The sequence below is a fragment of the Artemia sp. Qi Xiang Cuo genome, chromosome 3 (assembly GCF_049724085.1).
Source record: "Artemia sp. Qi Xiang Cuo chromosome 3, ASM4972408v1, whole genome shotgun sequence".
In the NCBI taxonomy this organism is placed as follows: Eukaryota; Metazoa; Arthropoda; class Branchiopoda; order Anostraca; family Artemiidae; genus Artemia; species Artemia sp. Qi Xiang Cuo.
Genome location: NC_142796.1, coordinates 54,884,525 through 54,909,787, shown reverse-complemented (window position 1 = coordinate 54,909,787; position 25,263 = coordinate 54,884,525). Strand labels below are relative to the sequence as shown.

General features: G+C 35.4%; 1 protein-coding gene across 1 annotated transcript in view; it reads left to right on the top strand.

The window, feature by feature from the left end:
- The window catches only part of LOC148954294 (uncharacterized), a 180,416-nt gene extending 161,188 nt beyond the window's left edge, over positions 1–19,228 (top strand). The window contains exons 15-17 of the mRNA XM_089086194.1: positions 13,151–13,231; positions 16,469–16,543; positions 18,606–19,228. Coding sequence (XP_088942320.1) covers positions 13,151–13,231; positions 16,469–16,543; positions 18,606–18,814 — 365 coding nt within the window. The 3' untranslated portion in view covers positions 18,815–19,228. The remainder of the gene's footprint in view (positions 1–13,150; positions 13,232–16,468; positions 16,544–18,605) is intronic.
- The last annotated feature ends 6,035 nt before the right edge of the window (positions 19,229–25,263 follow it).

The following is a 25,263-nucleotide window of genomic DNA, read 5'->3' as shown; positions in this document are numbered from 1 at the left end:
GGAAAACTCCTCAGAAAAACCCTCCCCCTCCCTGATTAAAATTGTCCACTAAAATTCCCCGTCATTTGAAAATCGATTCCATAAATAAAAAATACGATAATGCGCTGTATTGATAGATACAAACATCAGCGTTTTTTCAAACATCAAGCTTTTTACATTAGAATTAACCCCAGGCTAAATACAGTTGTCTTTTATCCTAAAATTATATAAATAACCTGATTAGTTTATTTTGGTCTCATATGCAAAAAGCTGAAAAACATATGCAAATCAAATTCATTTGAATATCGAAAATCCTCCTACCCTCATGGGATCCCCCCCCTTCGACAATTCCCTCCCCATGTAAAATTCTCCACACATGTATAATAACGGTAGTATTTTTGAATTTGGAAAGTAATGTTCTTCAGACAGTTAACTGAAAAAGTAATTTATAGTTCCGGAAGTGTCTTAGATTACGGAATTAACTCATTACTTGAAAATCCGGAAAATATGAATAATTTTACTGGAAATGTCTGTCAATTATTTGTATTGAGGGTTCTCTAATTCCATCAGTGCTAAAATGATTCATATTTTCATATTCAAAATTATTCATATTTCATTTGCCATTAAGTGGGTCTTGGAGGGGGGGGGGGTACTTTATACCCAAAACGTTTGGAAGAGATTGCTCAACAATCTCTTAAAGTTTATCTGCGATCGGATGAACTGCGTAGTAATTGAGTGAAGGTTAGGCCAACAGGCACATGACTGTATACACAAACATTCGCTTTCGTATATATAGATTAAAAGGATCGGTTGTTACCAATTTACGAAAAGTTGACCTATTTATCTCCGGGATGAGTTTACAAGGAACAGACTCAAATATACCCGAACTTAAATATAATAGCCTTACCAAACGTAAAATTGTTTATAATAAGCACAGATGTAGTACATCTCCTTAAATTAATTAGTTTTTTTTTAAGTAAGGAGTGTTTCGACTCAAGTATTTACCGTTCATGTTTTTTTTTTTATGAAATTGAGTGTACATGTTTGAAAATCATTCTATGCTGAAAATATTTAAATTATTAAATAATTGACAGAATGATAAAAAAGTTTAAAATAAAGTCTTTAAATGCGTGTTCATTTTATAGTCCAGGTAAGTAATAAAATATATAGGCTGGTTTTGGGGACGTACCCAAGGAAGGGGCCTCGCCCCGCCCAGATCCTGAAATCTCTTAAGTTTCTGGGCACTTGTTATTCAAAATATTTTTCTGAATGGGGGTGTTTTTTTGTTTTTTACGCTCATTAGTCCTGACTTGGCCTGCCCTCGGCTATTCTATCAATATTGTGATGTCTTTGGGCTGTTTTATTTGTAGCTGCGCAATAATTGGAAGCACCAAAAACGTCAAAGTAAAAATACTCGCCCTCCCCCCATTTACCCTTCCTAGATGTATTCGTACCTGACAACCACGAGTTTCTCACATTTTTCTTTTCCTTGTTTCAAGACTATATGAAGATTTTAGGGTAGTATCACATTTTCGTCAGTGTTGCCACGTTGAACAGTGAAAATCAATAAGAAAAATCAATCAGTTGCATTCGAAAACGCTTTCCATCCGTAAATATTCAGATTTTAACAATCTGTTTTTTTGTTTTTGTTTTTTTTTTAACGAAAAGCAACACCTTCTTATGGTGTTTGCTACCATTCGTTTTAGCTTATTTTTTGTCGATTTTCTACCCAGGTTTTTCTTTTTAAGTTCGGTGCCCGCTATTGTCAAAAATTGCGGATTTTCTTCTTTTTTTTGTCAAAATTGAATTCCCGATTTATCCTATTTTATAAGACATATGATTTTGAAATTATCCGCTTTACTAATTTAAAGTTTTATATATTATATTCATTTTTCTTAGAATCTAAAGGGTGTGCACTCATTTAACCGGATTTTTCTTATAGCGTCAATAGTGGAATATTGGTGCTAATTCACGAAAATGTAAAGGGGGTGGTATTTTTGCTCTTTTTCTTTCAGTTTTTCAAAAAAAAATGGCACAGGACATTTTCAATGAAAATTCTCAAAAAAAATATCCCAAGCGGAAAATTCCTTCTGTTGACATATTATCCCCCCCCCCCACACGCATACTCAATTTCACGCAAGAAAAAACATGCACGTAAGAAAAGAAAAACAGACTTACTTTACTAACATCCCAGTCCAAAACAATAGTATTTTTAGTTGAATATCTTGCTTTGATCACTCAATGTTCATTTGACCTGTTCTGGCAACCTTTAAGGTTCAATTGACTTCCAAGGCGGCTAATTCATTAAACAATCGCTGCATATAAATTTGGTGCAAATATGAGATTAAATACAATGCAAAATTAACCCAAGTCGGTACGTTTAAGAATAGGTAATGCTGAGATCGGTATTCACTCACCCTTGTCCAGCCGTTAACTTTCATTTAACTTTTTTCAAAGTAGTTGGGTCTCTAATTTCAGTTAGCAGATGATTTAAGAAAATATATTAAGGCCTCTGGAAGGGGAAATGAATTTTCCCAAAGTTGTGGCCTATTTAGGTCGTTTTTTCACACTAGAAAATGTTATTATGTCAATTTTAAGAAAAAAACTTTAGAGATGTTTTTAGAGAAAATATATGTTCACATATACAATTGTTGCTTGAATAAAGATAAGGTATTTGCATTTGTTTGGTGCCAGTAAATATAATTATGCAAAACTCCCATAGAGAAAGCCGTTAAAACTTGATTTGAAGTTACTGTTTTATCAAATAAATACATGCCGTCGTCTTTGAAACGGAATGGTGTATCTGACATTCTTAATTTTCCAAGAGTTACAGTAACAACCATTTTCAAAAAAAAAGCTTTTTCATTTAAGAAATAGAATAGTGGAACGGCACTGACGTTAATTCACAGAAACGTGGGGGGGGGGCAATATTTATTTTTGAAATCCAGAGAAGGGACAATTTGATCTTTTTCCCAATGCAAATATAAAAAAGGGTATTTTTCAACGAAAATACCAAAAAATTTCATTTTTCAAGGTCTAGGGGGAAGCAAAATTTTTAGCCCTTCTCCCTCATTGACGCCCCTGTGGAAAGGCTATATTAAATAGCTGATGCTGCTCAATTGAGAAATAGTGATAAAATTATGTTTGATATAAGAACATTGCCAAGAAATTTTGCTAATGGGGTGGGCGTTTTCCAATGAATATGTTTGATGGTAGTAAATAACTTACTTTAAATGTATCATTTGGTATTAATAACTTCATCAAATATTCCATCAAAATATGGTTTTAAATAGGCCAAGGGGAGGGGTAAAAACAAATGGGTCTAGGTCTTAAAACTGCGGTTTTTATTGTCTTCCTTTTTTCCAAGTTGAGTGGGGGGAGGGTAAGGAGTCATATTGTAATGATTAAATTGCACTAGAGGCCAACACGTCATTCGTCTTTTATTATACTAAAACACAAATAATGTCAGATTCCTCATTCGTTTCTATATGCTATATGTACGCATTTCTATGCTTATCTCATATTCTTTGTTCGTGTACCCTAAGGACTGGAACTTTTTATCGGATTAGGAAGCTTAGGCTTGATTTATTGGTTGGGGATTAAGCTTTTAGGGGTGTTTTATAGTATGTATCTGTGGTGTAATTGTCGTTTGTCCCTTCTTTCAGTATTTGGGTTTGACAAAACATAAGGAGAAATGGAATTGAGGCCAAATTTTAAGAGATCCTCTCTTGTTAAAACTATCTCACTTTTTCGGTCAAATCTTCAGAACCACATTCTAACTCGATTCAATTATACTAAACACCAATTAATTTCAAATGCCTCGTTTGTAACTCGATCATTTCTCTTACTCCTGGGACTTTTTGTCGGATTAGGAAGCTTAGACTTGATTGATTGGTTGGCGATTTTGCTTTAGGCCCATTCACAGTGAAATTTTACTAATACCGAGATCATCTAGCGCTAATTCAATCCAACCAGAAAGTCCTAGATTTCTTCAGCCAATTGTAAAATTACATGACAAAATCTGATTGGTTCAAATTAGCGCTAGCTAAATCTTGATTTTAGTAAAACCTCATTGTGAATGGGCCTTTAGACATATTAAGATAAGTCTATGATTTTATTGTTGTTAGTCCCTTTTTTCATTATTTGAGCTCGCTAAAATAATCGAGGAAAACGGAGTGCAGCCATTGGATTCATCAGCGCTCCGTTCTAAAAGCTATTTCGCATTGCCATTTCATATCGTAAGCTACTGAAGATAAGAATGTATAACGGTCTACCAATGGTCAATTATAAGTAATCCACCAATCAGAATCAAGTTCATATTCTTCACCAGTATGACAACCCTGCTTAGCCAATTTGAGACCACTTTTGTTGCCACCATGCATATTAATTCCTGCTAAGGGACCTGAAAGAATAATGGCGGGCTGAGTAGTTAAATTTGTCATTTTTCATAAGTTACTTTCACACTACGCCATAGATTGTTTCACACCAAGACGTTACGTTATGTAATCTTAGGAGGGAAATTTTGTCAGTAACGTGTGAGGGCCAAGTAGCCTCGACCTGTAGCCTACTCATAATTTTACGTTACGTGTAAATATGTTTCGTTACGGGAAAGCAGTGCCGCTTCTGGCCTCTGGTGCCCGAAACAAGATCTTGATTACCCGCCTCCCTCCCTGCGTCCCAAAGATTATCAGGCCAAATTTTAACAAAATTTGAATACAAAATATCACAAAAAATATTAAAATTAATTAAGTTCGGTCTAACTGTTATTTTCAAGGAAAGGTGATGAAGATATGGGAAAATGAATGTTTCGAATTGAATTTTCTTATACTTATTGTTAACTGTCCCCTTTACTTTATTTTAATAAAAATAAAATTTCAAAATTACAAAATCATTATAACCGTTAGTTTTTTATTTGAATTTTTTTCCCTAGACTTTCTGCGCCCAGGGCAAATACCCCCTCTATCTCCTAAAATCGCCTCTGCAGGAAAGCCAAGATAGTAGTAAAAATATCGATGTTTTTATGAGTAATTAATAAGTTTTGAAAAAAAAAAATAAAAACCTTTTCCTAGAAAGTCTTTCATGATTGATCAGAGCTTGAATCTCCGTCTCCATTCCATATCTTTAATATTTGAAGACTGTGCTCATGATGATTTTAGACTATTATGATGATTGTTTTATGGATTTTTATGTCAACCCAGTGTGAAAGAACTTGTTTAAGGTTGAAAGGTTATACAGACATAACGTAACTTAATCACTTAAAAAACTACGTATGCAGTGTGAAAGTCGCTTAATTCTTAGGTTTCGTAAAAAAAAGCTTAAATGATCAAGTTATATGATAATCATGTATAATTATAAAATTATAGTTTTAAAAAATGTTTAGTTCCTGCTCGCAAAACCCCTATGCCTTCCCAAGGCCAGAACAAAATTTGCTCTTTACTGAAAAAATACAAATGAATGTGCATTGTCAGTTTAATACACATACACTGATATTTAGTAATCAAAATGCTAATATTATTTGGTTTATTAAAGTTATAAAAGTAAAAACATTTATATTTTTTCAGTAAAGTGCAAATTTTGTTCTGGCCTTGGGAAGGCATAGGGGTTTTGCGCCCAACTTATGTTAATTTCTGCTCGTTGTGAGTTTAACTCGGTTATTTATTGTAATTTCTGTTCGTTTTGGGTTTCATTTATTTATCGATGCTGATTTGAGGTAACGCTTAGTACATTATTTTCTTTTTGCTCATTTTTTGTTTAATGGAGTTCTTTACTTTTATTTGAAAAACTTATTTTGTGGAAATAGTTTTTTAATTAATTTATGTTCGTTTTATATTGACATAGTCTTGTCAGAGAAAAAGTTATAATACTTTAAATCTTTTCGTCTTTTTAAGAATTTATAGTTTGGCCTGCTATTTGTATGCTAGAGAAAAATTTTCAGCAATTTTTAACAACATACACCCTTTTAAAAATCTGGACACAATTAGTACTTTTTAATTTTTAATTCATACCTCCTCTAGTTGACCTGAAATTGAAAACTTGATACCATTCGCAAAAAAATCGGTTTACTTTCTTTGATAGCTTGGATACACTTACGCTATTTTGATTTGGATAAATTTTAAGAGCAGAAATGTGAGGGTGGGAGTGGAAGGGGGATTAGTTCCTCTCAAATCACTTTCAATCGTTAAAATCGGCATCAGCCCTGTCCATTTTCAACCAAATGAACCCTTTTCGAAGTTTCCACGACAACTCTTTTGATACAAAGTGCCCTGGTCTAAACAACAGCAACAACGAAAAATAATACATTATACCCAAATCAATCTTAAACATAAGAATTTTAAGCATTCCAATACTTTCGACTATTAAAAAGGGCAATAGGCCTTTCGATTTCTAATCGAATGATACCTTTTGAAAATGACAAAGCTGACTATAAATACCTTATCGGCCCCCATGGCAAAAATAACAACCCTTACCCTAGGGTGGTTGTCATCCTCTAACACCGAATTTCCAGAACTTTCGACTACGTTAAACAACATGACTATCTCAAAATTTTGATTGGATGTGTTTGGGAAAATGGTGGGCGTGAGAAGGGTGATAGTTGCTCTCCAGTTATTTTCAACTACGCAATAGAACTCTAGATTTTTCAATTTCGTAATAGATGAGGCCTTTTGAAGTGTCTATGACCCCGATTTCAATAAAAATCGTGTATGCCCCCAGATTAAAACTTACTAGCCTTGTCCTGCGTGCTGGGGGGGGTGTCATTCTCTAATATCTAATTTTCAGAACGTTATCCTATGTTGAACAACATGACACTCTTAAAACTTTGATTGAATGTGTTTTGAGAAATGGTGGACGTGAGAGGGGGGTTAGTTACCCTCCAATCACTTTTGACTATTAAAAAGGGCACTAGCCCCCTCAATTTCGAATTGAATGAGTCCCTTTTGAAGTTTTACGACAACTCTATCTATAAAAACCTTATATGCCCCCAGGGCAGAACTTACAACCTTTGCCCTTGGGGCTCTGGGGGATTTGTCATCCTTAAATACATAATTTTCAGAACTTTCAAATACGTTGAACAAAATGGCTATCTCTAAACTTTGACTGAATGTTTTTAGGGAAATGGTGGGCGTAAGAGGGGGGTTAATTACTCTCCACTCAGTTTTGAATATCAAAAAGGGCAATTTCAATTTCCAATCAAATGAGCCTTTTTGAAATATCTGTAACAACTTTCTATATAAACTTTATATGCCCCCAGGGCATAACTTACAACCCTTGCACTGAGGGCTCTGAGGGGGTTATCATCCTAAAAGACGTAATTTCAAGAGCTTTCAACTACGTTGAACAAAATGGATATCTCAAAATTTTGATTGGATGTGTTTGGGGAAATGGTGGGCGTGAGAGGGGCGTTAGTCGGTCTCCTATCACTTTCAACTATTAAAAAAGGCATTAGCCCTTTCAATTTCCAATTGAATGAGCCCTTTTGGAAACGACAACGCTTTCTATAAATACCTTATATGCCCCCAGGGCATAAATTACAACACTTACCCTAAGGTCTGTTAGGGTGGTTGTCATCCTCTAACACCGAATTTCCAGAACTTTCGACTACGTTAAACAACATGACTATCTCAAAATTTTGATTGGATGTGTTTGGGAAAATGGTGGGCGTGAGAAGGGTGGTAGTCGCTCTCCAGTCACTTTCAACTACTAAATATGTCCCTAGCCCTTTCAATTTCCAATCAAATGAGCTATTTTGAAGTTTCTACGACAAAACTTTCAATAAAAATCTTATATGCCCCCAGGTCATAACTTACAACCCTTGCCCTGAGTGCTGGGGGGGTGTCTTTCTCAAAGACCTAACTTCCAGAAATTTCTACTACGTTGAACAAAATGGCTATATGAAAATTTTGATTGGATGTGTTTGGAGGAATGGCGGACGTGAGAGGGGGGTTAGTTACACTCCAATCACTTTCGACTATTACAAAGGGCACTAGCCCTCTCAATTTCGAATTGAAGGAGTCCCTTTTGAAGTTTTACGACAACTCTATCTATAAAAACCTTATATGCCCCCAGGGCAGAACTTACAACCTTTGCCCTTGGGGCTCTGGGCGATTTGTCATCCTTAAATACATAATTTTCAGAACTTTCAAATACGCCGAGCAAAATGACTATTTGTATACTTTGACTAAGGTGTTTAGGGAAATGGTGGGCGTGAGAGGGGTACTAATTACTCTCCACTCGCTTTCGAATATCAAAAAGGGCAATTCCGATTTCCAATCGAATGAGCCTTTTTGAAATTTCTGTAACAACTTTCTATACAAACTTTATGTGCCCCCAAGGCCTAACTTCCAACCCTTGCACTGAGGGCTCTGTGGGGCTAATCATCCTAAAAGACGTAATTTCAAGAGCTTTCAACTACGTTGAACAAAATGGATATCTCAAAATTTTGATTGGATGTGTTTGGGGAAATGGTGGGCGTGAGAGGGGCGTTAGTCGGTCTCCTATCACTTTCAACTATTAAAATAAGCACTAGCCCTTTCAATTTCCAATTGAATGAGCCCTTTTGAAGTTTCTACGCTTTCAATAAAAACTTTATATGCCCCCAGGGCATAACTTACAACCCTCGCCCTGAGGGCTGTGGGGGGGTTGTCTTCCTTAAAGATCCAATTTCCAAAACTTTACACTACGTTGAATAAAATGGCTATCTAAAATATTGATTGGATGTGTTTGAGAAAATATGGGCGTGAGAGGGGGGTTAGTTGCCCTTCAATCACTTTCGACTATTTAAAAAGGCCCGAGTCCTTACAATTTTCACTCGAAGGAATCCTTTTTCAAGTTTCTACGACAAATCTCTTAATAAAATCCTTATAGGCCCCCAAGACGTAACGTATAATCCTTTCCCTGAAGACTCCGGGGGGAGTGTCATGCTCAAAGGTATAATTTCCTGAATTTTGAACTACGTGGAACAAAATGGCTAAAAATCTTTATTGGATGTGTTTGGGGAAATGGTGGGCATGGAAGGGGTGTTAGGTGTCTTCAATCATTCTCGACAATTGAAAAGGCATTACCCATTTCAATTACCAATTGATTAAGTCACATTTTAAGTTTTTGCGACTACTCATTCTATGAAAACCTTATAAGGCCTCATAGTACTACTCACAGCCCTTGCCTTGAGAGCTTGGGGGGAGGGGGTGACATCCTAAAAGACTTAATTTCCAGAACTTAAAACTACATTGAATAAAATGACTATCTCAAAGTTTTGATTAGACGTGTTTGGGGAAAAGGTGGGCGTAAGAGGCGGGTTATTCTATTCACTTTCGACTTTTGAAAAGGGCACTAGCCCTTGAATTTCCAATCGAATGAGCCTTTTTTAAAGTTTCTACGACAAAGCCTTCTATAAAAACCTTATATGCCCCCAGGGCATAACTTACAACCCTTGCCCTAAGGGGGACTGTCCTTAAAAACATAATTTCTATCTGGAAATCACATACGCTGAAAAAAATGGCTATCTCAAAGTTTTTATTGGATGTGTTTCGGGAAATGGTGAGCGTAGAAGAGTTGTTAGTTACCTTTCAGTCACTTTCGACTATTAAAAAGGGCAAAAGCCACTCCAATTTCGAATTGGATAAGCTCTTTTCGATGTTTCTGCAGCAACTTCTTCGATACGAAGTGCCTTGCTCTAAAGGGCAAAATTAATAAATGATACATTGTGCCAACATCGTTCTTATATGCCCCCAGGGCATAACTTTAAACCCTTGTCTTGAGGACTGTGGGGGAGTGTTCTCCTCTTTACTTAGTTTCCATTTCTTGTCTCGTTCTCGAGTATCCCCGTTCTTTACTTAGGCAGCGTGTCACGCTGCCTATGATTTATACAACAACTGTCAAGATAAACCTTCTATGCCCCAAGGACATAACTTACAACACTTGGACTGAGGGCTCTGAGGTGATTATCAGCCAAAAAGACTTGATTTTCAGAACGTTCAACTACTTTGAACAAAAGGGATATCTCCAAATTTTGATTGGACGTGTTTGGGAAAATGGTGGGCGTGAGAGGGGCGCTAATCATTATCCAATCACTTTTAACTGTTAAAAAAGGAACTAGCCCTGTCAATCTCCAATTGAATGAGCACTTTTGAAGTATCTACGACAACGCTTTCAATAAAAACTTTATATGCCCCAGGCATAACCGACAACCCTTGCATTGATAGCTCTGAGGGGGGTATCATCCTAAACGACCTTATTTCCAGAACTTTCAACTACGTTGAACAAAATGGATATCTCAGAATTTTAATTCGATGTGTTTGGGGAAATGTTGGGCGTGAGAGGGGCGTTAGTGGCTATCCAATCACTTTCAACTATTAAAAAAGTCACTAGCCCTTTCGATTTCTAATTGAATGAGCCCTTTTGAAGTTTCTACGACAACGCTTTCAATAAAAACTTTATATGCCCCCAGAGCATAACTTACAACCCTTGCCCTGAGGGCTGTGGGGGGAGGGGTTATCATCATTAAAGACCTAATTTTCAAAACTTTCAACTACGTTGAATAAAACGGCTATCTAAAAATTTTGATTGGATGTGTTTGGGTAAAAGGTGGGCGTGAGAGGGGGGTTAGTTGCCCTCAAATCACTTTCGACTATTAAAAAGGGGACTAGCCCTTTGAATATCCAATCAAATGAGCCTGTTTTGAAGTTTCTACTATAAAGATTTCAATAAAAACCTTATATGTCCCCAGGGCATAACTTATAATCCTTGCCCTGAGGGTTGTGGGGGAGGGTCCTCCTCAAAAATATGCTTTCTATCTGGAAATCAACTACGCTGAACAAAATGGCTATCTCAACATTTTTATTGGATGTGTGGGGGAATGATGGGCGTGGGGGGGGCTAGTTGCCCTTCAAACACTTTCGACTATTAAAAAGGGCACTAGCCCTTTGAATTTACAATCGAATGAGCTTTTTCTGAAGTTTTTACGACAACGCCTTCTATAAAAGCCTTATATACCCCCAGGGCATAACTTAAAACCCTTGCCCTGAGGGCTGTGGGGGAGTGTCCTCCTTAGAAACATATTTTCTATCCGGAAATTAACTACGCTGAACGAAATGGCTATCTCAAAATTTTGATTGGATGTGTTTGGGGGAATGATGGGTGTGGGGGGCTAGTTGCCCTCCAATCACTTTCGACTATTAAAAAGGGCACTATCCCTATGAATTTCCAATCGAATGAGCATTTTTTGAAGTTTCTACGACAACGCCTTCTATAAAAAACCTTATATGCCCCCAGGGCATAAGTTAAAACCCTTGCCCTGAGGTTTGTGGGGGAGGGTCCTCCTCAAAAACATATTTTCTATCTGGAAATCAACAACGAGGAACAAAATGGCTATCTCACAATTTTTTTGGGATGTGTTTGGGGACCTGATGGGCGTGGGGGGGGGCGAGGTGCCCTCCAATCGCTTTTGACTATTAAAAAGGGCACTAGCCCTTTGAATTTCCAATTGAATGAGACTGTTTTGAAGTTCGACGACACCGCCTTTTGTAAAAACCATATATGCCCCCAGGGCATAAATTAAAACCCTTGCCCTGAGGGTTGTGTGGGAGTGTCCTCCTCAAAAACATATTTTCTATGTGAAAATCAACTACGCTGAACAAAATGGCTATCTCCAAATTTTGCTTGGATGTGTTTGGGGGAATGATGGGCGTGGGGGGGGCTAGTTGCCCTCCAATCACTTTCGACTATTAAAAAGCGCACTAAAAAACAACACATTGTGCCCACATCGTTCTTTACTTAGGCAGCGCTAGTGCGCTGCCTATTATTAGTACATGCGTCTCCTCATTGCCATTCAGTTTCGAATTCTCTGAAGGAGTGCAACCTGGGTGCCAACAAGCCTATTTTCAGCTATGTCAGAGCAGAACCCTTAGTTTCTCGGAAGAGGGCTAAGCTTTTCTTTGGTGTGCTGTTGACGCCCCCCTCCCCCATGCACGCAACGCCTATTCTTATTCCTTCTGTGACTCGTCTCGGTTCTGTGGATCGTGAATTCCATGTTGATGAACAAAGGTCATATATAATCTTACGCAAAATACATATTAGCCACCACCACCCCCATCTCGAAAAAAAAACGTGTTTTAATACTCGCAAATTTTAGCCAGCTTTGATTTCCATGATCATTTCTAAATTATGTTCTTGTTTTCCCTTAGTGTTGCCACGTTGAAGCGTGATAAGCTGGACTACTTAGCGAAAATTTGACAGTGCTTTTTGCCCATTAAAATTCAAACATTAACAATATGTTGATTCCCATTAAAAAAAAAAGCTACGTTCAAAGAAGAGCTACACCTTCTTAAGGTTTTTGATATCACGTATTTTTAGTTCATTATTTTGCGATTTTCTCCCAAAATTACTTTATTTTTATTTTGGCACCCCCTACTATAAGAAACTGCCTAACTGCATATGGATACCTTTTTTCCAATAGAAAATCAATTCCTGATTATTCCCTTTTTAGGATATACATGGTCCTGAAATTTCCATTGAACACAATTCAAACAAGAAGATTTAATTTTCACTGTCCTTGGTACTTGAATAGTTTCTCATAAATTCTAGTACGTCGAAGAGAATTGTGTTGTCGTGTAATAGCTAGTACGTGTTAGAACTACAATAACGAAAAAAAGTTTACTGCACTGTGCTATTGTGTTCAACAGTGTTCAGTGATTTCACTGGCTTATTTTTGTGCAGTAATTACGTAAGCATATCCGGGGGCTACTGGGCCTTTTCTCCCGTCCCTCCCGTGAATTTTTTTCGTAAATTGGTCGTAAAAATACGGATATTTATACTAAAAAACTAAACAGTTTTTTCCGACTCGTAAAATGGTCTTAAAATACTGGTAAAAAACAAAAACTTACAACCCCCCCCCCCTCCTCCAGAAAAGATTATTTTGGTAAATCCCCTCAACAAGATTCTCTTGTTTTATTTTGTTTATTTGGTTAATTTTCATTTTATCTATAATTTTTTTGCATATCAATCTGCTATGATAGTCTAAACCTGTTGATAGTTTTAAGATAGTTTAAAGTTGTGGTAAGCGGGTCAAACCGTTTCGTAAGGCCAAATCGTCAAATAGTGAATACAGTTTTGGTCATTGAGTAAGCTAGGATTATTTATATTTTATATGGTTGTTTAAAAGCGATTGTTTTTACAGTGCAACCTGTGGTAGCCCCTGCAGCAAAGAAGCCAGTAACTACGGCTTCCGCAAAAGTAGACAGTGGACTAGCTCCAAAACGTAAGTTTCTCTTCATTCCCCTCATCTATGGTGATTCAGAAGGCGGTATGTTACGCAATATAGATTTGGAGGAGGGTGTCATAACTGAGATTTTAGTTTGAGTTTTTCGCTTGTTATTCACGAATATTCATTTTTGCAAGGAGGATTTTTCGGCCACTTCTTATCCAAATTATCAAGTAAAATTAGCTTTTACCCCCCCCCCCTCCCTGAAAAAAGTTTGCACATATTTGCCTCTAGTTATCTTGAGACCCAAGTAAATGAATGAAAAAGAAGGATAAATAGAAATAAGTAAAAAGGGAGAAACAAAGCATTTTGGAATAAACAGGAACTTTTAATTGTTTCGAGACCCAAATATGATTTACAAAAATGAATTAACCAATCGATAGGTCGCATTTTTGTAATTACAATGGTTAATAAATATGTCCATCTCTTTGCCAAATAGCGCTACATGACGCCTTTTGAAATATCACAGCTATTTGCCTAATGATTTCCCTGCGAAAGAAGTGGTAATTTCTTTACAGCTCTCATCACTATTGAAAATGAATGGAACAATGTAGATGGAAGTCGATTCATAAAAAAAAATATCATACGACAACTTTGCAAAATAGTTTTTTCGCCCGCATGGTTTTAATATACTACATATACACATGTGATTAAGAAGTTGAAATTCTTCCTTATTCCTTCTTGATTATTTGAACATCTCGGTAATTTGAACTTTTCCTCTGGCCCCTTGAGTTTCAAATTATCGAAAGTCGACTGTACACAGAAACATAAATAACGGCTCAAAAATGTGCTCTAGTTTTTAGCATTATCGTAAGCGTTTTTAGCATTTTTAGCACTCATTCTCTCTTTCTCTCTTTTCTCTTCCTCGTGTTTCTGCCTCATTTATTGTTTGGAGAGTTTTTCATATATCTTATTCTCTCTGCCCTTTTATCTTTTAATACCAGGGGTTCGAGCTTCGCTTGGGGAAAAGAAAGACAGTTTTTTGTATCTCTTCCGCTAAACAACTTTAATTAGATTCAAACGCTATCTTATAGTGCAGGAAATAAATCTATATAATTATAATATATTAACCATGTTTATAAAATCTCTGTTTTGGTAATTTCATTATAAAAAAAAATGCCCCCCCCCCTCCTATCTAGATTCTGAGAAATACCTTTTTTTTGTATCTTTATATAAAAAACGAAAAAAAATCCTTCCCTTCCTCTTTTACTTTCGTGAATTGGTGACCTTGAACTATACAAAAAAAACTTACTAGACCCAAAATCCTGTCTAAAATAACAATATTTTGAATTAAATACTATCACTCTCTTGGTATTGTCGTTCAAAGTTCAACTGACCTGTTCTGTTGAATAGCAATTAGCATCAACCCAGTACAGCGTTGCCAACGCTGGTACAGTTGTACTGTTTTTGGTTCAATTTAGAGGTCCTGTTACATTGTGGTACATTTGGAAATGTTTTGGTACAATACAAATTTCGGGCACATTTTGGTTTTACTTGCTCCTTTCGTAGGCCTACTCGGATATCTGTTCAGGGTTTAGTTTATCGAAAATTTTCTTCTGGTTATCGTAATTTTTTAACATTATGTTTAGACGATACAAACTAATCTCTTAGGGTACGATTTTAGCTGGTAAACCGGTACAATTCATTTCAAAGCGTTGGCAACGCTGATACTGTCAATTCTTAGCACAGCACGGTTTCAGCAAGAAACTACTTCTTTTTTTATTGCCTCTGATTACCGCCTCAATTTCATCTATTTCAAATATTTTGTTCTCAGGGGTCTCTAATGACAGTCAACAAAACATTTATGAAAATTGTTTAGGAGACTGGCTGGGGTAACGAATGGAAACCTATGGTAGTATGCGAATTTTCAAAGAAAAATTATAGTCATTTCGAGAAGAAACTTATGTATCATATACATATTTACAATTATTGCTCGTTTGATTAGATAGACATTATATTCTATTCATATTCTTTTATAATTCTCTCACAATTCTTATACATGTTTATTTTTTTCCATTGCAGGTTTGTTTGTTGTTTCACAGATGTCCTTATATGACCCTATGGCATAATTCTTTTAAAATCTATTCATATTTTGTATTATATTCCTATATAATTTTTTCACAATTCCCATATACTAATATGTATATAATATATACTTATATGATAATTTGTTGTATTACAGCTTTGATTGTTTCTTGACAGATGGGCCAATTTGGCTCTTCTGGAACAATTCTTTTGTATTCTATATTATATTCTATTTAGATTTTTCATAATTCTTTTACAATTCTATAAGTATGCTATTTTTTATATTGTACGAGTACATTTGTTTTTTGCAGATGTGCCGTTTTTTGCCCTTTTGACGCAATTCTTTTTATCCTCGGCGCATTGTACAGCAAAATTGAAAACAAAATTGATATTTTATTTTGTTTTTTTTTGTAATTTCTGTTATTTATTATTCATATTTCAATTACATTAATTGAACGGAAATATAATTAAATTATAATTTCAGTAACTATTGATTTTTAATTTAAAAATTGTTCATGTATGTTATTACTTAATTATTCGCATGTATCTTTTTAAAACTTTTTTTTTTGTATGGGTGACCATTTTAAGCTGCTTCGGGTATTCAGGTGTCAAATTAAAGCACACAAAAGTATAAAAAGTATTCCCTCTTTTTTCCTTTGTTTAATCTCAGCAAATTCTAGCCAGATTTAATTATCTTAAAATATTGATTAGATTAAACAAGAGATGAGGGGAATGGAATTTCAAGTGCTTTGCTAACAAGGGTGCATACAGGATTTTTTTTTTTGGGGGGGGGGGGTACAAAAACTTTTAAAAAAGCTATCAAAAATTTGTTTATATGTCTTTTTGTTACGTTTTTTTAGTCGGGTAATAATTTCGGGGGAGCTGGTTTCAACCCCTCCCCCACAGGATACGGCCTTGTTTACAAATAAGCTTTTCTTTTTAATTTCGACCCTTTTCTGCTGGTTTGTTTTATGAGGGACTATTCAACAGATCTAATTACTTTAATCTTGGCAAAATTTTGAATAGGTTTAAGAAGAGACGATGGAAATTGAACTTCAAGTGTCTTGCCAATAAGTCCTTTAAATTTTGACTTTTTGTTTTCATTTGTAGCTGTTTCTTGGTGTGCTGTTAAATTTTTTTTTATATTGTTTATTTGTTATTATTTATTTTTTTGCATTGATTGTGTTTATATAGAATTTTAAATTTCAGTTGCTCCTGGAACGGCGCGCCCACTCCCAAGAGTGGCATTACTGTCGAAGCCAAAACCAGTCTTGGAAAACGGAGGTAGGTTGAAATCATTAGAAAACATTTTTTTTTTCGTTTTATTTTGTTTTCAAAAATATTCACATTGAGATAATGCTCTATTCGCATTCTATTCGCATTTGAGAAAAACACTGCCCCTTTAGGGATGCTAAAAAGTGTGCTTTCGATCAAATTATCGCTTAATTTGATCGAAATTTGTTAAGTTCTGGATAAGTTTGTGTTTTGAAACATCTTGTCTGAAACAAGGACGAATTTCCACTGAGATATTAAAGTTTATTTTACATACTAGTTTTACTTACTTTATTTTATAATAAAAATTATATCTTCGTGAATCTGATCACTAATACGATGCTAAATTTCTGTCGCAACTAGTTCTATTGTATTACATCATATTTTTCTGTAAAATTGGGGGGACTTTTGGGTAGTTTTGAAGGATCGTGCCTGACTTTCGGATGGGTTTTCACTAAGTAATAAAAGATTATTTTAGATGGGTTTCACAGTTTTCTTCTTTTTTTTTCAAAAAAATTAAATTTCTAGCTTCCTGCAGTGCAATAAAGGGAAAATGCTTAATACTTAATACTATTAAATATATTATTTAATTCTATTAATAGTATTAAATGCTTAATACTATTATACGCTACTATTATTTGTAGAAGTGAGTATAACGTTAAGGGTAGTTAAGTATTTTTCTATTGTTTCCATTTCGTCAGCCGGTAAAATTATCGGTTTTACCCTGATCCATAACGGAAGCGGACGAACATTCGTCCACAGTATACCTTTTTAAATTATGAAGTAAATCTGGACCGCTTTTTTTTTTTTTTTTTTTCTTTTTTTTAAGACGACGTAAAATTTCTGTCCCAACTAGCTTAATTTTATCATATTATATTTTCAACAAAATTGGCTAGGCTTAGGAAAACTATCGGTGGTGTTTATTTTGAAACATCTAGCGTGACTTTTGTGTGACTCTTCACTAAGAAATAATATTTTGTTTTAACTAGGTAAAGAGCTTCTATGGTAACAGACGTAGAAAAGAGAAAAAACGTAGTGTGTACGCTTTTGTGAGGGCCAGAAGAACATTTGTCCCCCTCTGTTCTGTTTACAAAATAACTGTTCTGTAAGTTCAATTCGAGCCCTGAGACACTATCAGAAACTAATCGAACTCCGATTGTACAAGTACTTGCTTCAAGTGCCTGTCGTATAACCTCATGTGATTGGCTAGTTGTTACATACACTCACCAATTGTATAAACTGGGATCTACTTGATTTTTTTTTTTGTGAAAAATAAACATTCTGCCTTTCTGCATTTTAATGAAGGGAAAACTCAGCAGAATTCACGGTGTTATTATTTGCAAAACCTTAAGGAAAAGTTCCTAGTCGTGAAACTTTTGTCCTTATTGTGTTTCTGAGTGTCTCTAGGGCCTGCTTAGAATTCTAGTGGAATCAAGACTTTCGAGGGCCGAATTAAAAGTTTTCGAGTTCAAGAAAGCTGTGGTTTTTTGAAATGCTTTTGCTTATAGTTCTCATTATCAGTTGGGGTACATGTAAGGGGTCTCTACTCACTATAAATGTTTTGATTGATAAAAATTCGTAAATTATTCTTCTTCTTTATTTTGCTCCACTGTTTTATGTTTTATTTTTCTTTATTTTAGGTGGTAATAAATGACTGTTATTTTAAAATGACAAGGGTGTGGCCAATAAATATTCAAAATTGCCAATGCTTCTTCTTTTGCTTGTTTGTTTTTCTGCCATTTGGATTTTGGTCATTGTAACTATTTATGTTATTAGTTTTATAACAAATGTTAATTAATATTATGTTAATATTGTCAAGGCTCTATCCAAGAGGGGTCCCCCCGAAATTTTTGTACGACTCGTAAAACCGTAAAAAGAATGAATATAAACAAATTTGTGGTGCGTTTTGTAAGGTTTTTTTTGTTACTCCCCCCCCCTCCGAAAAAAAATCCTGAAGACGGCCCTGATTATCGTATTTTGACAGTACATCTTAGGCTGCTTAGTTTGTAGTAATGACTTGGCATTTAAGGACCATATTAGTTTCTCCTTACCATCTTCTTTGCTGTCATTTCAGGTGTCAACGGTCCGGCCCCTCCGAAAAAGATAGCCCCCACCAGGCCTTCATCTTCCAACCCAAAAGCCACTGTTCCAAAGCCGGGATCGTCAAAAGCCCCAGTTTCAAAGCCAGGGCTGTCAAAATCACCAGTGAAACCAAAACAGCCGATTACGCCCCCAGGAAGTCCACCAAAACGTCCTGATTCGACAACACAGGAACCTAAATAACCTATCAGTATTTACTCTGAAAGATACTTATATTAATGTATTCTCTTTGTGATCTTTGGCAACATGCTTTCGCTGTAACTATGTGGCGATGTCAATACGTATAGAGGGAAATATATTTCGCTTTTTTTTTTCTATATTACTATTGTGTACCTTCGTATCTTTTGCATGTGAGTTTATGGCGTTAACTAATTTTATTCAAGTTTTGTTGGTATAAGCAAAACAAAATTATTTTTTTTTTGGTTTCCAATTATTTGGATTGTACTTAAGGAAATTTTACTGTTACTTCTTTCCAAGATTATTATTCCTTTACTATACTTAATTTTCTACTGCTAGTTTTTTTTTGCAAGATTTATATCTTAATTGCCGATTTTTTGTGAAATGCTTCCTTGTGCAAATTAAAAGTATTTAAGTAGCTTTGACCCGTTTGTTTTATTTTAAAAAAATTCGTTTTAGAGAAAAAAAAATTGCTCTGACAGCAGTCTTGTCTTTCTATTATTTTCAAAATATCTGCATTTGTGACATGCGTCTCCAGAGTAAGGGATGTTGGTGCATTACAGAAATGACGTCACTGCCGAACGCTATCTACCATAATGAAAAACACTCATACTACGTTTGAGCACACCTTATCCGACTAGCCATAGCTTCCCCGGATGTAGTATGTAAGGGATTAAAAATAAATACGTATCCATCCACGTGATACTGAAACGCTTATGTACAACCAGACAGTGGTATCAATTGGGTATAGGGTCACGTGTACCCCCCCCCCCTCCCCCTTTGAATTTTGAAAAATTACATTTCGCCCCTGCTCCCTGAATTTTTGTAAATTCTCGCCACTGCAACCAGACGAAAAATATCAATAATAACGCACATTCCAATTTAAAAACCGTATTTACAAATTCCTGACGGTGTGTCACTTTTCACTACTACTATCCCTTTTTGTTTTCGGCATATAATTACCTGTTATTTTTCTTTTCTTTTTCTTTTTTTTTTAATGGTTGAATTATTTGTTTACATGTGACGTTATTTTCTCGACAACTAATGCAGACCGTCTCAAGTAGTAATCCTCCTTACTTTTGGCATCATTTACGTCCCGTCAAACGTTTCGAATAAGTAATGTTGGTTTAGTGGGACGCACTATTGAACGTAGGTTTTAGGAGTTCAAATTCTGGCTCATCGCTAAAATGTAATTTCTATTTTAAAAGTTTGCTAAGTTCCAGCAATTAAGCCTTATCATCATCCAAAAAGCCAAGTAAAAAATCTTTGCGCGTACCTTTTTATTGGGACCTGGGAAAGAGTAATTCGCCCCCTTGCATCTAAAACAAAATTTAAAGTCCCTTTACCCCCCCCTTGAGACTGCGACTATTTGCAACTACCACTACTAGTAGTAGTATTGCTATTATGACTGCGTTTCTGACTGTGAATGAAACTGCTACTACAGCTATAAAATAAATCAAAAGAGTTTAAGGGCATCCAGGTTGTTAAAAGGACATAATGTTGTATATGTAAAACTAAATTATTAGACACTATAAGTATGACTGTATAATAACAAGAAATACTCGCTTAACTTCAGGTTTCAAATACTCATTATACAACGACACACGGTACTTTTAGTGTTGACGATTAGTGATTGCTTGAGTATTACGCACATTAGGTAAGCTGGCTTTTAGTATCCATTAAGCTGTCTTCAGTCTTTGGTCGACTCTGAAAGTTCAACACTGTTATGCTATTCTAGATATAAGCTATTTTAGAATGAACTCTATAGCCAGAACTAGTGAGAATCTGCTTTTCTACCTCTTCTCTTTTCTCAGCTTTTCTGCTCCTACTGTTTTCTACATTTTCCGTTTTTTGTTGTGCTATAAAATATATTCTATATCTACTTTTGAGTAACCGCAACAGTTCCAACTTGGCAACAGCTTTTTAACACATCAAATGAATTGAGAAAAGACAGCGAATTTGAGGAAACTTTACCCACACGGGAATGTAAGGAAACCTCACTCAGACCGGAAACTTATATTTTCTCATTAGACAATAGTACTTTTTGAATTTAATTTTTATGAATATAAATTCTTTTTTTTACACCTTAAGGACAAAGCTTCCAAACAGGGGCTGAAATGAAACCAATATCAGCCTTGTATTTAAGGTCCAAAGTATGCTTCTAGATTAAAAAGGCAGTGTAATTTGACAGTATTAAACCTAGTGATGAAATGTATGGTAAATCCTCCAGGGCTTCGAACTAATTCGACTGTTAAGTCAGGACTTAAACCGAGATGACTTAACTCAACTATGACCTTTTTACATTGAGTGATTCGAACCTTGGACTTCAGCTGATTATATCTGAACTACAGTCTAGTTCAAGCATTTTACCCTCCGTAGCTACCCACTCTCATCGTTTACGTTCGAACTCTAGGTAATTTTTCGTCACTCCTGTCACTGTGCAGAGTCAGCGCGTAGTCACTTAAAAATGTGGGTAATTTTGCTTCCGGATTTTTGAATTTTCGACAAGGTGGTCTCAGGGTCATATGTGTAGCTAGGGTTTTCAGCACCTAGGGACAATGTCAGTTTCCCACCATCACTATCACAATTTAAACAGATCATAGTATTGGCGGAAAAAAATATCTGACTAGGGCGCCCCCTCAGAGGCTGTGCCCGGGGACACCCGTCCCCCTTACCCCCTACCTAAGCCACTGCTTAGGCTATTTAAAATAAACTTTATTTCAGTTTCTCTGAAAATTTTTCCTGACAATTGTCCTACTGACTGAAATGAAAAATTTCAACATTCAGGCCTTGTAAGATCTACAGTCGACTTGACTTTAGTCAAATCAACTATAGTCGTATATCGTATGTCAGAGTGCGAATGCTCTCATATCATTGGGTGGGAAAAGACAGCCAATTAATCGGGATCTCTTGAGCTCATCTTTTTTTACACCAAAGTGGTGAAGATGGATATTAAGCATGTTTTATTTACCGTCAAAGATTGTTGGCGTCTGAAAAGAAAGTCCAAAAGTTTGCTGATGAAGAAAAGGCAAGTATTAGCCCAATTGCAAATATCACCTTGGGCGCTTTAAAAAAATATTTTTAAATCCTCATATGAAAAATTTTCACTTCCGCACCTCAGTTTTCAAATTCCGCACCTCACGAATGGAAACTTTGTATTCTTACTCTTAAGCTGTTTGTGTCATCCGAAAGTAATTGTGTTATGGTGCAACACTAATGCTTTCAGAGCTTCTTTTTTTCTCACGTTAAGCGGTCTGTAGCACCGAAGTGGTAAGAGGTGCAAACTCGAAGTTTTCCTGGGTTGGGAATCGCAAAACGGCCAGAAAAGGTTCCGCTGAAGTTTGTAAAATTTTTAGTAGTTTACGAGAGTAAAACAAAAACCGGTTTGTCATCATATTTTATATGGTTTCATAACAAAACTATCTTAGCTGGGAAAATAAAGTTTTAAAATTAAACTTATGTCGTGCTCCTGCAGAAGATTAACCTCTCTGAGAATTTGAGAACGAAATTCCATTTCACTTCTAGATTTCTTCGAAATAATTCGGGAAAAGTTGAGCTCGAATACCAAATTATGATTTTTGGGGTTGTTTCCTGAATTTTTAATTTTGACACCTGTTGTGTTTTAATCGAGTAATGCTATGAAAAGCACGCAAGACGACATAAATTTTCTTAGATACAAATTGTTTCGTTCAAATATAAATAATTTCCAAATTTGTCATGACGTATCAAGTTTTTTTATACCCCAGCGATAGAATTTGAATTAGAATGACAATGGCTCAATTCCTTATCGGGCTTTTTTTTCTATCTTAGTTTTGTGCCTTAGATATGGTTATTTTTCTGATATTTCACTATTTTTGTAAACTGTGATGCACTCATTTTTTTAACTTGTCAAGCGTTCCCATTCAAAAGGGAATTGACGACATCCAGTTTCATGGTTTGCAACAAAATTTCAGAACATTCTAGTATGGTCTGCAGATCACTAAATCACTAGCCCAATCCCTTGCCACTTTAGGGCTGAAGAAGTGTATGCATATAGTTCTGGAACCACTTAAAGTTATATATTCAAAAAAGGATTACTTACTGTTATATCTATTTATTCATATTTTTTTTTACTTTTACTGTTTAATAGACAGAATAAAACTATTTGTAATGTATATAGAGAAATCATAATACTAAAAACCTATTTGCATTTTTTTTTTTCCTGTGATATTTCTCTGGTTGTCAGGTTACTCTCCAACTTTTTCTTGTTTATTGCTTTTCCACACCTGCATGTCTAAAAATTTTTGGTGCTTATCGAAAGAAGGAGTTTTTACTTGGGGTTTGAAAACCTTAAAATATACTTTATAAAAATAATTACTCTTTTCTAACTGTCGAGGTTGTCCACCTTCAAAAATTGTGTACATCATTTGGTGTAGCATGGATTTCTCGGCATTATTTGAAAATTATCAGAAATTAAATATAAAAAAAAAGTTGTTTTCCAACTGAAAGTAACGAGTGATATTAAAGCGAACAGAAATTATTCCGTATATGAGGAGGTTTGCCCTCCCCCTCGAAAAAAAAAAAATATCTTTGCAGTGTTGCTTCTGCAATTAAAAACCGGCAAAGACTGACTTTAAAAATAAAGTTTTTCTAAGGGAATTAAAGAACGAAGTCGAAACTTAAAAGGAACAAAAATTATTGCTTCACAGTCTATCTAACGTATATCAACGAAAATAATACAAATAAACCAACTAATTATATTTTCCTATGTTTTTAGGATTATAGAAAACTAGCGCTTTACTGAAAACACAAAACAATATAGGAGTTTTGGTACAGTAAAAGCAAACCAATTAAGGACATTTTACAGTATAAAAGTGAAACATTTTAGGATATTTTTTTCTCTTTCTTTTTTTTTGTTTAATTTGGTATCCCTTCTGCACAATAGCTCAGTCCAATGATTGACTCTCATTTTGGTTCTGAAAAGAACATATCATGATTCTCTCTTGTATAGAGAGAAATAACCGGATTTCTGGGTTTCATGTTATGGCTTATTCGATTTTCATCTCGAGTAACGCTAAAGTATATTTCTTAAAATGTAAGATTGTATATTACCCACTATTGGAATTATAGCTGGTGTGACCAAAATCTTACCTGATAAATCAATCCATTATTACCGTATGCTGTTCAATGACTTTGTGGCTATTAAAAAAAATTATTTTTATATTATGTTAAGATAATTAAAAAACACTTAAATATTAGAAATAGCTTTTATATAAGCTATTAAACATCTGTCTACGATGTTCTGGTAGCCCGTTAGCTCTTTACTAGCTAAAATCTATATGAGGCCGGATTCTCGGCTATGGTTTATAAACTTTCTATCCCTCTGTGCATGAATTTATAAATTTGGCTCTTTATAAGAATCGCCATGTGTATTTTGAGAAGAAGTATTTTAGTTTTTTTCCGATTTTCTCGTATCCCACTGCACATGAGTTTGTAACTTCACTCGTCAGGTATTTCAGAAATTAATAGAGCATTTTCTCAGGCCGGATGGAACGCGCAACACTTTTTTTGCGGAAGATAGGGCTGTGTGGACAAAATTAAGTGTTCTTTGTATTTAAGAAAAGTTAAGTCGTCGGTAAGAATTTATAACTAAAACAGGCATTTTAATTAATCCCTCAAATAACTGAACCAGGGTGTCATCAAGGGGTCCCCCTTAAGATGCATCAGCCCCATCTTGAAAAAAATATAAATCGATTAAAAAACTATAGATAAATCTTCTGAGGCCTTCTAAGGAGAGGCTTTGAGCCATAGCTGACTTTTCTGCCAGACCTCGCATTGCTCACCTTCCTACTACTAATAATAACAGCTCACTGCCGATTGGATTGAAATTTATGACGCCTAAAGTTTTTCTTGTTGTGGCCTATATAAACAGTCCGGAGAAGTAGAATAGCCAAGGCACTTTTTTTTCTTTTTTTTCACCATAAGGGTCAGATAGTTGTAGTAATTTGAAGGAGGGGTACCATTGATCACCAGTTCTGACTCCAATCGCTCTTTTTAATCTTAAAACCGGTCAGAGAGTGCCAGCTGCCGGTTTTGCTGGTACAGTCAGTCATTATACTGAATTAAAATTTCAAGATGTTTATTGTAATCAGAACGGTGTAAGAGCTCGGAAATGTGACCCTTGGGCAATATGACAGGTGCACCCTTAGGGAAAAGGGGGCTGAACTGCAAGTACCCCATTCCAAAACAGGGACTAGACGTGCGTTTAAATTTTAGTAGAAATGCGGTTTGGTGCTGCGGTGAGTCGTTAATAGTAGCAGTAGTGCAAAGGTGGAGATATTACATCTTGTTGAAACCAGATTCACACAAATATTTTCGTTTTGTATAATGATTACATGTAAATTAATACCTCTGTCATCTGACCGTCCTAAATCAAAGTATAGTAACCACACATTTCACAAATAATGTTTAATTTA